The 15040-nt window shown below is 46.4% G+C and overlaps 2 protein-coding genes across 12 annotated transcripts in view; one reads left to right on the forward strand and one right to left on the reverse strand.

Moving 5' to 3' along the window:
• Positions 1–4998, forward strand: part of TSPAN18 (tetraspanin 18) — a 195619-nt gene extending 190621 nt beyond the window's left edge. For all 11 annotated transcript variants that reach the window (XM_075927541.1, XM_075927537.1, XM_075927536.1 and 8 more), the window contains one exon: positions 809–4998. In XM_075927541.1, coding sequence (XP_075783656.1) covers positions 809–856 — 48 coding nt within the window. In that variant the 3' untranslated portion in view covers positions 857–4998. The remainder of the gene's footprint in view (positions 1–808) is intronic.
• Positions 4988–15040, reverse strand: part of TP53I11 (tumor protein p53 inducible protein 11) — a 60720-nt gene continuing 50667 nt past the window's right edge. The window contains exons 5-7 of the mRNA XM_025185334.2: positions 14554–14650; positions 12035–12136; positions 4988–9437 (exon numbers count right to left, since the gene is read on the reverse strand). Coding sequence (XP_025041119.1) covers positions 9304–9437; positions 12035–12136; positions 14554–14650 — 333 coding nt within the window. The 3' untranslated portion in view covers positions 4988–9303. The remainder of the gene's footprint in view (positions 9438–12034; positions 12137–14553; positions 14651–15040) is intronic.

Consider the following 15040-nt stretch of genomic DNA (forward strand, 5'->3'; position numbering starts at 1 on the left):
AATAGATTTGGTCTTCTTTTTGCCTTCTGCTTTTTGAGCCTTTGGAGTACACTGGAGTCACATTTTGAAACTTTCTTCATAGCCACAAAAACTAGACACTTTTTTCATTTAGAATGAAGGCTGAAACCATCCAGGGGCTGGGTCTTTAAGGAAACTAAAGGAAATAATTATCAGAAAGCACCTGTCTTTGAGCTAGACAGAAGCAGAAACAGGGTTCTATCAGAAAATCTCCCCTACTTGAAAGTGGTGCTAATTTGTGACCGTGACGGGGGATCTGGCATGTGGTTGCTTGGCACACTAACACTATAAATGAGGTGGTTGCGCTTCCATCTCTAAAGGGGAATGAGGCAGTTTGCTTTCCTGCTACAGGGAACAACAGCTACTGGGAACAGCAGAGCACTCCAGCGCCTGGCTGGAGAGTGAACTGCACTGCAACAATGGGAGTAGGCGAGGGAGGGGGGGCAGAGTGGGTAGTGAATACTAGAGACAGAACATTTGAAGACACTTTGCAGAGAGCCCAGGTGGCTAGAGTAGCCATTGTTCCCTGGGGTGCATTTGCCAATAGTGGGTGAGAAGAGGCTTTCAAGTACTGGGAAGAGGGCAGAGGTGTGCAGCTCTGCCTCTGCTGGGATAAGCAAAGCCTTAGCTTTTCTTTCTCCCTGGCTTGCGAGAGCTCCCCCTCCTCCTTCAGCCTATATGAAGTCAGGGCAGCGCCATCGCTAGGCCTCAGTAAGCATTTTTCATTGTTCTACAAGATGTGGCTGATAGCTGTGTTTTGTGTGTTCTCCTCTTTCTCATCCCTTTCCAGCTGTTCGCCATGATCTTTGCAATGTGTCTCTTTCGAGGGATCCAGTAGGCCGTGCCCCCTGAGCAACCGACATGCTCCTACGTGCTTGGAGGAAAGACCGAAAAAAAAGAGGGGGAAAACTCTTTATTTTTTGTAACAAAATAGAAACAAAAAAATGGTTGTAATATATGAATGACCAAAAGGATTGTACTTCAGGGGCTGGAACTTTGAGGTGCCGCGCACTACGCCACGCCACACCGACCTTCTCCCAGAGCAACTGGCACAGACATTAATTAGGTGCAATGTGCAACCGATTGCACTAGAGACTGCCTGCAGAGTGGGTGGGAGGAATGGCAGCTGAAATGGTCTCTCTCAGAACAGGAGGTTGCCAGCATATTCTCAATTGTATTGGTTTGGCTGTTGAAGAAAGAGAACTGTATAACACAACACAGGGGCTGGATTCAGTGCTCAGAAGGAAGCAGGTCAACCACAGCAAGGAGGTGTAAGGGTCAGGCAGGTTTCAAACGACCAGACAAAAAGGGCTTTTGATACCTAGAAAACTGTGGCAGCCATTGTTTACTTATTTCCATTTCTGGTCTAAAGTGTTAACTGCTTGCCAGGAAATGGAAACACATATTCAGAAGAGGAGGGTCACCTACCCTCACTTACCCCCTCCAGAAGACTCCCTGGATTACTGGGACTAAGGCATGCCTTTCCCTGGAGTCCCACTAGAGGGTGACCCTGTTGAAAATGAGGAAGATCCTCCTCTAAGAGGGGTTGGTTAGGACAGGGCTGAGATGCAGAGGAAGATCCTCCTCTAAGAGGGGTTGGTTAGGACAGGGCTGAGATGCAGAGGAAGATCCTCCTCTAAGAGGGGTTGGTTAGGACAGGGCTGAGATGCAGAGGAAGATCCTCCTCTAAGAGGGGTTGGTTAGGACAGGGCTGAGATGCAATCAGATGTTTGGTGCATACCTTTCCTTCCTTACTCTGTCCCTTTGGCTTTCTGTACAGTGTTTTATGGTCTGGTCAAAAATAGCTGATGCTGCCAGCCTCAGGGCAAAGGGCATGTTGTTTTGTCTCCCAGATCTTGGATACTCAACTCCTGTGTGCAACATTTTAGTTTGTCATGCTCTGTTAGCTTACTTATCTACATTGGGTTCCAACGTGCCTTCCAGTTGGAAATTCCCAAACACGTACTGGTAGCAAAGGGACCCCCCTTGCAGTTGTCTCTCTTTGTGCATCATGTGGTATCATTTCTGATCTGACCGTTTCCCTTTAGCTTGTCCCAAGGGACAGAAAAGAGCAGAACCAAGTGAAGTAATTTTAATGTAGCCTCCTAGCTTGAAAAGGCCATGACCCTGCTCCAACAGATAGTAATTGTCCACATTGGAGAGAGAACTGAATCCCAAAGGAGAAGAAGAAACTAAAATAACCTTGTTAATTGTGGAGGCAGGGTGCAATAAGTAGTAGCCACAACCACCACACATTACTCAACTTACAATAGCCAGACTGTAGCTGGCAATAGGCCCTGGGTTGCTAACCTCCAAAAGACCATAGACAGTAGAGTGTTTGCTCTTGTCAGTTGGTGTCTGTATCTCTGGTTGGACACCTGACATGTGGCAGCAATTCTTGGTGTCTGGAGGAGCAAACCATCTTCTTTGCTGAGTCCTCCCTTCAATCCCCTTTATGTCTTGCTCTATTGTGAAAGGTTTGCCTTTTCCTCTCAGAGGGGACTCTGCCAGCATGTGCACAGTGCAATGAAGAACAGGGATAATTACAATTGCAAACTCTAACTGCTGCCTTTCCAGGCTTATTCCCCTTTGGTTTTCCTATTTATCACTTTTTTTTATCTACCTTTTTTAATTCCCTTAATTCTTTTTTCTCTGTAATAGCTATTCTCTCTCCTTCCTCTCCTTTTCTCATTTATTCTCTAATCTTTCTCCTGTGTCCCCTTTTCTCACAGAAAACAGCTTTCCTTTTTTCCATAGTCTCCTCTCTTATCTCTTCTCCTTTGTTTCCCTTTTTCAGTCCTCCCTGCCCGTTATACAGTTGTCATCTCCTCCCTTTCTCTACTTGGGGGACAGAGGATGGATCACTTGATACTTATTTTGTTCATTATTTCTGAAGCACCTGGCATTGGCCACTGTCAGATGAGATACTGGGCTAGATGCACCTGTGGTCTGACCCTGTATGGTGGTCTTATAGTCTGAAACCTTCATATTCTCCCTTTAAATGGCTATGAACATAGGAGTGTAGGACTGGAAGGGACCTTGAGATCCTTCCAGGAGTGCAAGGGCCAAGTATTATCTAAACCATCCCTGACAGGTTTGTCTAACCTGTTCTTAAACATCTCCAGTGATGGAGATTCCGCAGCCTCCCTAGATAATTTGTTCCAGCTCTTAACTAGCCTGACAGGATTTTTTTCCCTACTGTCTCACCTAAATCTCCCTCAGTGTATTTTAAGCCCATAGCGGCTTGTCCTATCCTCAGTGGATAAGGAGACTATTTTTCATTATCCTCTTAACACCTTTTTACATACTTGAAGACAGAGCCATCCTGAGAGGGGTGCAGAGCCTGGGGCAACCCCTCCCCGTGTCCCAGGCACAGGACCCAGAGCACCTCTCCTCAAGTTTCTCCTGTGCTCCATCCCCTTGCTATCTCGCCCAAGAAATGCAGGTGACAGAAGCCTGAGTGGCCTGGCAGTCTGCTCCACCCTGCCCCGCTACCCTCTCCTGGTCTGCTGTGACCCACTTCTCTGCAGCAGCAGGAAACAGAGTTTCCTGGGGGCAGGGTGTTCTGGTCCCCAACACCGTGGAGAAGCCGATCACAGTGGTGCAGGACGGCAGAATGGAGCAGGCTGCTGACGATTGGGGCGGCCACCACGGGGCCTGGGGCAGTCATCCTGATCTATCCTATGGATGGGACGGCTCTGCTTGAAGACTATTATTTTTTCTCGTCCCCTGTGCCATACGTCTCTTCTTCTTCAGATTAAACAAGAGCCATTTTCCCATTTTTATTTCTAGGTCTTGTTTTCTAAAGCTCTAATTATTTTTGTGTTGCTCTCCTCTGGACTTTCTCCAGTGTGTCCTCATTTACTGAAGTGTGGTGCCCAAAAATGGACACAGTACTTCAGAAGAGGCCTTAGCAGTGCAGAATAGATCGTAAGGATTACGCCTCATGTTTGGCTTCAACACTCTTGCTAAAACATCCCAGACTGATGTTTGGGGTTTGTTTTACAACAGCATTACATTGTTGGCTTATTTAGTTAGTGGTCCTCTACAACCCTCAGGTCCTTTTCTGCAACACTCCTTCCTTAGACAGTCACTTCCCATTTTGTAATTGTGCAACTGATTAATCCTTCCCAAGTGTAGTGCTTTGCATTTTACCTAATTGAATTTCATTGTATTTAATTCAGACCATTTCTCCAGTTTAAGATCATTTTGAATTCTCATCTTACCCTGAGACACACTCAAGCAACCAGAAAAGCAGCCCCCTCCAATAAGAAATGGAGGTGGCTGTTAACAGATACACAAATCCTTCATGCAGCTTCCAACCATCTTGCATCATCTGAAATGCTGGGAACTGAGTCAAGAGGAGAGGGGAGGAATTTCCTCCATGGAATTTTAAGGAACAGGAGTCTCCAGGATGAGGAAATCCTTTGTTACTGTGAGACATGCAAGTTTTATTTTTTGACCAACATGATGTGTCACTGCCTTTGTCTGTGGTCTCATGCTGTAAAATCAACAATTCTGAGTCTTGTTCTTTCCAGAGCTCCTAAGCAGGAGGACCCAACGTTTTTCTCCCTTTAGTTTCTGCTTAGCTGATGTTGAGGTATAATCTCTCCTCAATTGAGAGCTCTTGTGTAGGAAACTGATCTAAGTGAAGTCACCAGAGTGTTTGTCCCCATGCACCTTTCATGTAATTATCTAGAGCAGTTTGTTTCTGTAAGTCCAATCTGTTATTTAACTCTTAAATTACTGTTGCGAGTGCCTGGGAAGTAGCCTGCGTGTGAAAGAACGTTGAAATCTATTTTGAAAATCGTAAATGTTCCTTTTATTAGATAGTGAAGCTAATTTATCCTGTATTGCCTCTTGTAATGCTTTTTATATTGAAATGATTTTTTGTAATATAAACCAGAACACGCGCCTGAAGCATTCTGCAGTTTGTGCGCATTTCTTAAAAAAAATAAAAATAAAGATATTGTGACAGTGCAGTGGGACAGCTTTAATTTTCACTATTCACATGGTGGTTGTTTTTTTGTAAAGTACAGTCACTTTCTCACCAAAGGAGGAATAAACTCAGCTAAGATGAGGTATAAACTGAATCCAAAACAACCTAAGAGACGGACAAGGCCGGCTGGCTGAGGGTTTGGCGGTAGGACTAGAATCTTTCTCCTCTCCAGTGCCAGTACTAGCCTGCTTGAGATCAGAAGGGGCTAAACTGGGAGTTGAATGGCTGTCTTCTCTCACTATACGTTTAGGGCTGTATTAATCCAATTGTATGAAACCATTGTACATCCGTTGCAGACCCAGGAACCAGGCACAAAATTAATTTGCAGAAAACTACCCAGGTCATGCAAATGCAGGCATCTCTGCTGGGAACTCAGAATACTTCTTAGCTATGCAGAAGGTCACACAAACACCAACTCCCCTCCCGCAGGGCTGCTGCTACATTTCAAAGGCGGAGGCACCCTTATCAATTGGTCAAATAGTCTATGCAAAATGTATCGACTAGTCGATTAGTCCATTAATTGAAATGTAACATCCTAGTCTAACTAGGGATTTATTTCAAAATAACCCCCCTTATTTTGAAATAAGCAGAGTATCCATACTTCAAAATCCATACTCCTGCTTTCCTTAGGGAAGGACGCTGATTTTGAAATAGTTGTTTTGGGAGTTATTTCAAATTTAGTTATTTCAAAATAGTTTCCTAGTGTACATATGCCCCCACAGTGCTCCAGTCCTGAGCTTGAAAATCCCTTTTGCTATGGTGGGGTCAGGCATTTGCCGATTGCTCATCCCAAATGGTAGAGTGTCCTGGCCAGCCAGTAACTAGTGATTGCCAGGGCGGATTGCACACACTCCTTCTTGGACAGGGCATGTCTCGTTCTGCATTAGAGCTGAAAGGTGCAAATTGCACTCTGAGACAGCCCCAGTGTAGCTCAATGAGAGATTTGACTGAGCACGTATTCAGACTGGAGGTGTGGCTACAGCAGCTAGCCCCCTACATACCATTAGTGGCAGCTAGGTTTATACTTAGGGCAGCTAGTCCCACTTGCTGAAATGATGTGTGGCTGTGTATTATCTGCTAGGTCTGATGGAACTGGGTCTTTGAGCTGGCATTTACACCCTTCAGCTCCAGGGTAGCCATACCTACGCTGCCCAAACCAAGATTAAGTGCAATGGCATTGCAGAGCAGCTTGGTTTTAAGCTCCAGTCTCCTGTCCTTTTCTGAATGCAGGGCGTTACACTGATGAGCACTGAATTGCTCCTCATGTGCAGTAGCTGCCACCCCCCAATGCTCTGCTCGCGCCAGATACCTTGGGATAGAGAGGACAACAGACACCAGAAGTGAGTCACTATTTGAGTGGCTGACACCTTTGAAATAATAGCAGCAAAAAAACCTTGATATGTCCATGCAGGGGCCAGGGAGGTGGCTGGAGCTTCCAGAGGAGGTTAGGCACTTTAACATCCCTTTGGAAATACTGGACACCATCTAGATGAGAATGCAATAGCACTGAGCAACGTGTATAGGATGGTTCACTGCCATGATTGATGCAATGGTGCCACCTTCTGACAGTTGTGCCCAGCAGTGAGGCATATTTTGCAACACTAGCATAACTGAATGAGGGCAATCGCACCCCTATGGCCAGTGAGAAGACATAAGAAGTTGAGCCTACTCCTCCTCACCTCCAACACTGTGGTGAGCTTTACTGACCTTTCTTATAGCCCCATAATTTCTTTCCCTGTGTCCATCTGTCAGGCTGCACCTAGAGTACCTTGCCTTTGGGGTTAGATATTGTCCCCCCCATCTTACTCAAAGCCACAACGACTGGATTTCATGTGGCTGCAGCTGTCCTTATTTAGTGCACCAGTGAGAGTCACAAAGAGAGCAGATTATGCTAGGCAATGCTGTGTCTTAGCAGAGCAACATGACTTTGGCTGGTTTGCTGTATACCAGGGGCAGCACTTCTCTACCCCTACCCCAAAGACAGATCTTTTCCCTAAACCTTCCTGCCTCTTCCTAGTGAAATAAAATTAACCAAAAACACCCAGGAGCCACCCAGTTAAAGGTTCCCTTAAAAGAGCAGTCCTGAGGAGCATGATGAATTTTAACTACATCCTGTCATCTTCTGGCCAGGCTAGAGGAGAATGCTCAACAGCAGCCTTAGCAAGTAGCTTGGGGGCCCAAGTTTAATTTCTTGTTGCACTTGGCTTCTACCCTTTTTAAATGATTAGATTTAGCATCAGTTCCAGTAGTTTCAGCAGTTCCACTTGACACAGACATTGCGTGGCCCATCATGGCAATGCACACGGTAGCCCCAGGTCATGCAGCTGTTTGTAAATGCCAGAAGCAGTAAGAGAAACAGGCTTCAGGGGAGAGCTGTAGTGAAGATGCACCAGGTTTTATCTTGAATGCTCCTTGAATGTCCATGTTACCTTTAATCAGAGGTTTGGGTTTTTTTCCCCCTGGCTGATGCTTACGTGGTGCTTAAAGCTAATGTCCTTCAGAAGCCACCTTAGCGCTGTTGTTCAGACAGTCCTGCTTCTCAACAGCCAGGAGCTTGCACATGCTCCATCAGCTCCACTCCTGGGCACACACTGGTTCAACCCAACAGCTCCCCATGTTGGTGAATGAAAAAGTCCATGTCATCTCGCCAAGCCTTCTGGCTTCAATTCAGTGGAAAACAAGCTGCCTGGTACTGAAAGGTGGGTGGGGCAGGGCAACGTTTCTCAGGGTTCTGAGTAGAAGTGTCAATGCTATGGAATAACGGTTAAGTCCTGCTCAGTCTCCTGCACACAGGGAGGCAACAGCCAGAGAGCAATGGCATGTCTGGAGAAGGCAAGAAGGCCCCCGTGCTTTTACCTTCTCAGCCATTCTTTAGCCCAGCTAAATAGGATCCTGAAGACATAAAACCTCAGGCTTTGGTCCTTTTTTCAACTGAATCCAGCAGGTACCAGTGCTGTAGGAGTGGAGAGGACCAGCTGGCTCATCTAGTTCTGTCCTTACTAGAGTATAATTCATGCAGATACTCATTGAACAGTGATTTACCCCCTTGCTGTCCTCACTGAAACCAGCATTTTTTCTCCCTATTGTGACTTGCAATGGAGCTCTACAAGCAGTAGGAAAGATGGGCACTCCAGCACAGACTGGACATAAGGGAAGTATTTTTAACCATGGCCTTATCTAAGCCTAGTTAGGGGACACTAATTAGAGTCATGAGCTGATCTATTCCAGGATGCTCACTATTGTTACCATCCCGAGAGCTACAGCAATGGGAGTTAAGGGGATAAAAATACATGCAGCAGCCCCACCTATCTATGAAACTTCCAAGACAATAAGGCTTCCTCACACTTAAGAGACTATTCAACAGATTCTTACATTTCTCTAATAACACAACTCAAGTGTACTCTTTCTCCCTCAAAGAGAGCCCCCACTTGATTTGGCTGCAGCTTGGCTAAGTTTCACTAGACTGTGATTGTTCTGTGATGGGACAGGGAATAAAGATTCTACCCTCTTTTTTTGCTCTTTGTAGTCCTGTGTTTCCTGCCAGCATTTCTAAAGCATCTCTCAGCAGAATAAATACATTGGGACTGCATCTAGATTGGCATGATTTTCCGGAAATGCTTTTAACAGAAAAGTTTTTCCATTAAAAGCATTTGCGGAAAAGAGCGTCTAGATTGGCACGGATGCTTTTGCGCAAAAGCACTTTTTGCGGAAAAGCGTCCGTGCCAATCTAGACGCGGTTTTGCGCAAGAAAGTCCCGATCGCCATTTTCCCCATCAGGGCTTTTTTGCGCAAAACAGTTTTTAGCTGTCTACACTGGCCCTCTTGCGCAAATACATTTCCCTCACTAAAGAGGGAAAAGCTCTGAGGGTGAGCAATAGGCTAAATGAAAGGCTCCAAGCCTGCAGGGACTGGGTTGAATCTGCCAGCTGCCTTTGCTTCCGTTCTCCGAGTCTGTTTCTATGTGCTGCTATCATTTTGTGCTTTGCTCAAAAGGTTTCTGAGATTGGGATTCCACTGGCCCGTTTCCTCCATTGACCCTGAGCCTGACTGATTCTTACATCTTGTTAGCCTTCTCGCTGCAGTCACTTGCCTTCTCTAGACAGGATGGAGGGGGACCTGCAGGGGTTCTCTCTTCCCCCTGATCCTGATGGCAATGCTGCCAGCGCTAGGTTTATACACTGATTCATGCCGGTAAGTGGAAAAGAAGGGAATTGTTTCAGAACAGAAGGAACCAACAAAAAATAATAATGCATCACCACCACCCTCTCCCCAGGAAGCCTCAGGGATTAGACTTTCTTGGGTCGCCGTCCAACTTGGTAATAATAATAAACGGTGATAAGGATGAAGAGGATCCGGCTGGCGAGGAGGAGCATGGCACCTGTGGATATCCGCCCACTCTCAACAAGGGTAATGGTGGTAACTGAAGGAGAAGAAAGGAGACAAGGCACAGGTAAATAATAGAATCAGAGTATATTTAAATACAGTGTAGCTCTCCATGCCCTTTTGAGAATTGCCACTAAGAGAATTTACCAACCTGAAAATGACAAGACAGGCACACAATTTCTGCCCATCAATCTGTCTTTCTACTTCTAATATTAATACTCCAGTATATGATTCACCAGGGCATTAAGCAACAGTGGCAATAACTCTTAAAAGAACTAGAATACCAAGGCCACATTCAACACTGGGATAAGTTACATAGAGGCTGAGTCTACATTGGCAAGATTTTGCACAAAAGCAAGTGCTTTTGCACAAAAACTTGCCACCTGTCTACATTAGCAGGGAGTTCTTGCGCAAGAACACTGATGTTCTAATGTAAGAAATCAGTGATTCTTGTGCAAGAACAATGATGCTTCCGCTCAGGAAAAAGCCCTCTTGCGCAAGTGTTCTTGCGCAAGAGGCCAGTGTAGACAGGCAACATGAATTTCTTGCTCAAGAAAGCCCAATGGCTAAAATGGCCATCGGAGCTTTCTTACACAAGAGAGCGTCTACACTGGCATGGATGCTTTTGTGCAAAAGCACATCTCTTGCACAAAAGCACATGCCAGTGTAGACACTCCCTTGCGCAAATACTTGCAAATAATCTTGCGTTAAAAGTATTTGCGCAAAATCATGCCAGTGTAGACGTAGCCAGAGGGTATGGACAGGGTCTATGTATCGTGTGATTTCACAGCCACAGAATTTGCCATGACATTTATCCCTTGCCCTAGAGAAATGCTCCATAATTTAAAATTTCATTTAGGAAAAAGAAAGCTCTATCTTCAGGGGAGAAGCCTGAAATATCCTACTCAGTGATAATTCTGAAATCTACAGCTGACAGCTTAAGTAGCAAGTTTGTTAGTTTCATTGCTGATTTTTCTCAAAGCAAAAACATTAATAAAATGTGTTTCTCACACACATAAAGTCCTCCTACAGGCAACAAGCTATCCCTTGCCAAACCCAGCCATTTTCCCCTCCTTCCCCTCCAATGGCAACACTACAAAGCAAGCGAGCTGTCTATGCAAGAAACTGTGGCATATTGGAAACCATGTGTGAATAGTGTAAAATATATTGAATTTAATATCAGAGCATGTTGTCCCACATGGTTTATTCAGTTTTGTATTTCATGTAATACAAATCCTTGGTTTTAATGTAATACCACAGAATTTCCAGAGTGCCACAGAATCTAGGGACCTAAATGCAGCTCTCAGCTCCAGTTTGCTAAGGAGTACACGGAGACTTAGAGGGGTAAGTAGTGGGTTGGAAAGAGGGTGTTAGTGGCAAAATAGATTCAGTGCACCAATCAAGCATTCTACAGGCATGCAAACAACATAATTTCCACCCTATGTAGAAGGAATGGGGGGGGGGGACACAAAATGGGAAAAGAAAGGAGGATGCAAGATTCATGACCTAATTCTCCACTGCCTTGTGCTATCATTTATTTTGTTCCCACTCCAGGCATGTCTGTAACAGCCTTAAGAGTAACCAGGCCTATTCTGATGCAGACCCTGTTGAAGATCAGCTGTCTGAGCATTATCAGACCCAGCTGAGGAGGTATTAGGTGAAGGATAAACAGCTGATGTCTGCTAAGGCTGAGAGAGAGGCTGCTATACGAAGCAGGTTGATTCCCAGGTGCATGGTCTATTGACATCCTGGAGTATGGGGACCCTGGCAAGGGAGTCCCTGGGTCACGGGAAAGGAAGCTATTGGATTTAGATTTAACTCTTTGGCTATGTCTACATTCGCAGCTTCTTACACCTATTATTTTTCAGGAAGAACGGCATTGCACAGGAGGGTTTTTCTTGCGCAAGAAGGGGCAGTGTAGACGCTCCTTCTTGCGCAAGAGCCTCTTCTGAAAAAAATGGTGGCTCATTAGGTTTGCAAATGAGGCTCTGCGATATTCCACACAGCTTCATTTGCATATTACTCGCGCAAGAAGCCACGAGTGTAGACATAGCCTTTGATGGAGGGGAGGGTTTGCTGAAAGTTGTAGGTACAATAAACAGTGGCATGCAGAAAGGGCCTGAATAATGGCCGGTTAGGGCATTTAACCCTTTCCTGGGCTGGTCAGGGACCCCACTAGCTTAGTAGTGCTTTATGCCTTCCTACTGCTTGGTTTGGGGATGATCACTTGAGAAGCACTTGCTGTGCTCAGGAGGGCTGGGTATTACAGAGATGGTCACTTCACATGGGTCAGTCATATTAATGACTTTGCCTCCTCTACTTTATCCTCTCTCAGCAGCCCTCTGACTGGGTAAGTAAGTTTCACTCACATTGAACAGAGGCCCACTTATGGTCTCAGCTGCACTACATTAAGTCTGGATAATGCCATCCAATTCAGTGAGATTTCCACCTGTGTAACCAAGATCAGGATCTCCTTCTCCCCATGCCCGGCACCCAAGAAAGTCAAACAGTGCAAATTATGCTTCTCTGCCATTCCCAGCATTCCCCTCTTCCCAGGTATTTGTGTGAGGAAGGGGTATTCTCTCTCTTAGCCAATTCCCTCTGCTTCCTCCCTCCCCCAGGAGAGCTACTCACCTAGGAACTGCACCCCAAAGTAACAGGCTTCTGTCAGCAGGGTCCAGCGGATGATGACCTTCTCAGATGTGTACAGGGCGTTCCACATGATAAGGGAGAGACCTGAGACAACAGCACATAGCAAAACTGTTCCATGGGTGGAAACATGTTGTAGGGGAAAAAGGCAACTTAGAAACTGCTCTACAGGGAATTTCAGAAGCAGCAACAACTAATCCATGCCCCTAAGACTTATAGGTATGATAGACTTGTGCTGGGGAAACTGAGTAATCAACTGAGGGGGCCAAAAGTTACAGACTGGGCTGCTGCAACTTATTTGGACAATGCTAGACTACTCCAGCCTGAATCCCACAATCCATCTTATCTAGGTGCCGAGGCGAGGCAAGGTAAGCACGCGCTAGAAATGCAGACACACCAAATGTGGGGGTAGGGGAGGGATGTAGAGGGGACCAGAGCACTCATGAATAATTCAGGATCCAGGAGGTATATTCATGACATCCCTGTCTGAAAGAAAGATGTGCTGCTGTGTGCCTTCCTCCCCATGTGACTCACGGAACTCCTTCTTCCCAAATCCAGATCTCAAATAGACCAGCTCCAGTACTAATCCTTTAGCCTTGCACGGCTCTGAATCATGTTTGTGCTTTTCCTAGAAAGCACCACTGTTCAGTAGCTTTGGGACAGAGTGAGTGAGGAGACCTGTCCTGACCCTTGTATTGGAGGAGACAAAGGGAAACCAGAGGCCAAAAATGGGGAGCTGCACACTGAGGCTACGTTTAGACTGGCATGATTTTCCAGAAATGCTTTTAACGGTAAAGTTTTCCGTTAAAAGCATTTTCAGTAAAGAGCGTCTAGACTGCAAAAGCACTTTTTGCGGAAAAGCGTCCATGGCCAATCTAGACGCGCTTTGCGCAAAAAAGCCCCGGTCGCCATTTTCGCGATCGGGGCTTTTTTTGTGCAAAACAAATCTCAGCTGTTTACACTGGCCCTTTTGTGCAAAAGTTTTGCGCAAAGGGACTTTTGCCCGAATGGGAGCAGCGTAGTATTTCCGCAAGAAGCACGGATTTCTTACAGTAGGAAGTCAGTGCTTTTGCGGAAATTCTAGCGGCCAGTGTAGACAGTTGGCAAGTTTTTCCGGAAAAGCGGCTGATTTTCCGGAAAAACTGGCCAGTCTAGACACAGCTGCCGGGTTTCAAGAGCCGGCTGTGTATTCTGTGCTTCCATTCTGCACCACCAGGTGTTGCTACAAACTAGGAAGAGAAGATGGGCAGCCGATAAGCCAAAACCAGGTTTTCATATGCACTGGAACCCCTGATTCTGCTACCCACTAGACATGGCCCCTTGTACGAAAAGATCTTGCATTGGGACCCACGGTCATAAGCAATCCCCTTCCTATAACCATCTGTCCATGACCCTCAGCATCACAGATTCAAAGAGTGATCTGAGCACAGTATGTAAGTGTAGGGCTAGTGAAAGGCAGCAGGGCAGGCCTCTCCACACCCCACTGCACTTGCCACTCTGGGAGTCTGAAATTAAGTAAAACCAATTTACTCATTGTCATTCCCAAGAGAGCTGCCAGCTCTACATTTTCCCCCAAACCTCCCTGCTTCAGTTCCTCCAGCTTCACTGCCAACCACCCCCCTCCCCCCCCCCACACACACACATGTCCTCAGTCTTTCCATGTTTGCTAAGGTTGGAGGTTACAGAGCAAGGAGCCGGGGAGGCAGCCCTGCTTTCCCCAAAGATTCCAGTATCAGAGGGACAAGGGAAGTGTCCCCACTGGAAAAGGCCGGTGCCTTGCCTAGCCCAATATCCCCATTTCCCTGAAGTTCTGCATCAGGCCAATGGGCCCTCCAGCCTAGTATTCCATTTCTGGCAGCTTGGAGATGGACCTCTCGCAAAACTACTTCATGCAGAGCCAGTTACCCTGGCATTGCCTGGCTCTGTCCTGCCCAGGTCTGAGATTATGTCTGGGGCAGAATTCTCCTTCTTCCTCACCATTAGGATTCTTCACTCAGGGTATGTCTACACTACCCTCCTAGTTCGAACTAGGAGGGTAATGTAGGCATACCGCACTTGCAAATGAAGCCCGGGATTTGAATTTCCCGGGCTTCATTTGCATAAGCGGGGAGCCGCCATTTTTAAATCCCCGCTGGTTCGAACCCCGTGCAGCGCGGCTACACGGGGCACGAACTAGGTAGTTCGAACTACCGTTACTCCTCATTTCATGAGGAGTAACGGTAGTTCGAACTAGGAAGCCTAGTTCGAACTGCCTAGTTCGTGCCCCGTGTAGCCGCACTGCACGGGGTTCGAACCAGCGGGGATTTAAAAATGGCGGCTCCCCACTTATGCAAATGAAGCCCGGGAAATTCAAATCCCGGGCTTCATTTGCAAGTGCGGTATGCCTACATTACCCCGCTAGTTCGAACTAGCGGGGTAGTGTAGACATACCCTCAGTTTCTCAGCATCTTCCTTGGTAGATCCACAGACTGTGATTCTCTGAGCTCAGTCTCAACATTACTTACTCAAGAGGGCTCCTCCGTACAGCCTAATGGGAGTCTTGCTGTTGACTGATTCTTCTTCAAAGATGGCATCATAGAGCTGATCCGGGAAAGTGAGAGCCTAAAAGGAGAAAGGAGACTGGAGGAATCCACATAAGATCAAGTCATTTGAAGACAATGAAAGTAGCAGAGCAGCAGCTCCCCTTGGATTGGGAAGAATATGTTGTACAACCGGGTGCTACATGGGTTTTGGGTCACTTATGAGGGGAGGGGCAATGAGAGGAATAGCCTCCAGGATCTCCTCTGTGACTGAGGCCCCTGCTGCCAACTGAGGTTTTATGAAACAGCTACTAGAGGGAGGGTCTCTGGTGTCAGGAACAACCTGTCAAGGAAGCTGCTGTTAAAACTTATTAGAGAGAGACACTCCATGACAGGACAGGAAGAGAAAAGTGGCAGCAGCTGCTGGTGGGTGGTGATGACAGAGTAATGGATAGGGCCAAGCAGACTGAAG

This window comes from Pelodiscus sinensis, chromosome 4, assembly GCF_049634645.1.
Source record: "Pelodiscus sinensis isolate JC-2024 chromosome 4, ASM4963464v1, whole genome shotgun sequence".
In the NCBI taxonomy this organism is placed as follows: Eukaryota; Metazoa; Chordata; order Testudines; family Trionychidae; genus Pelodiscus; species Pelodiscus sinensis.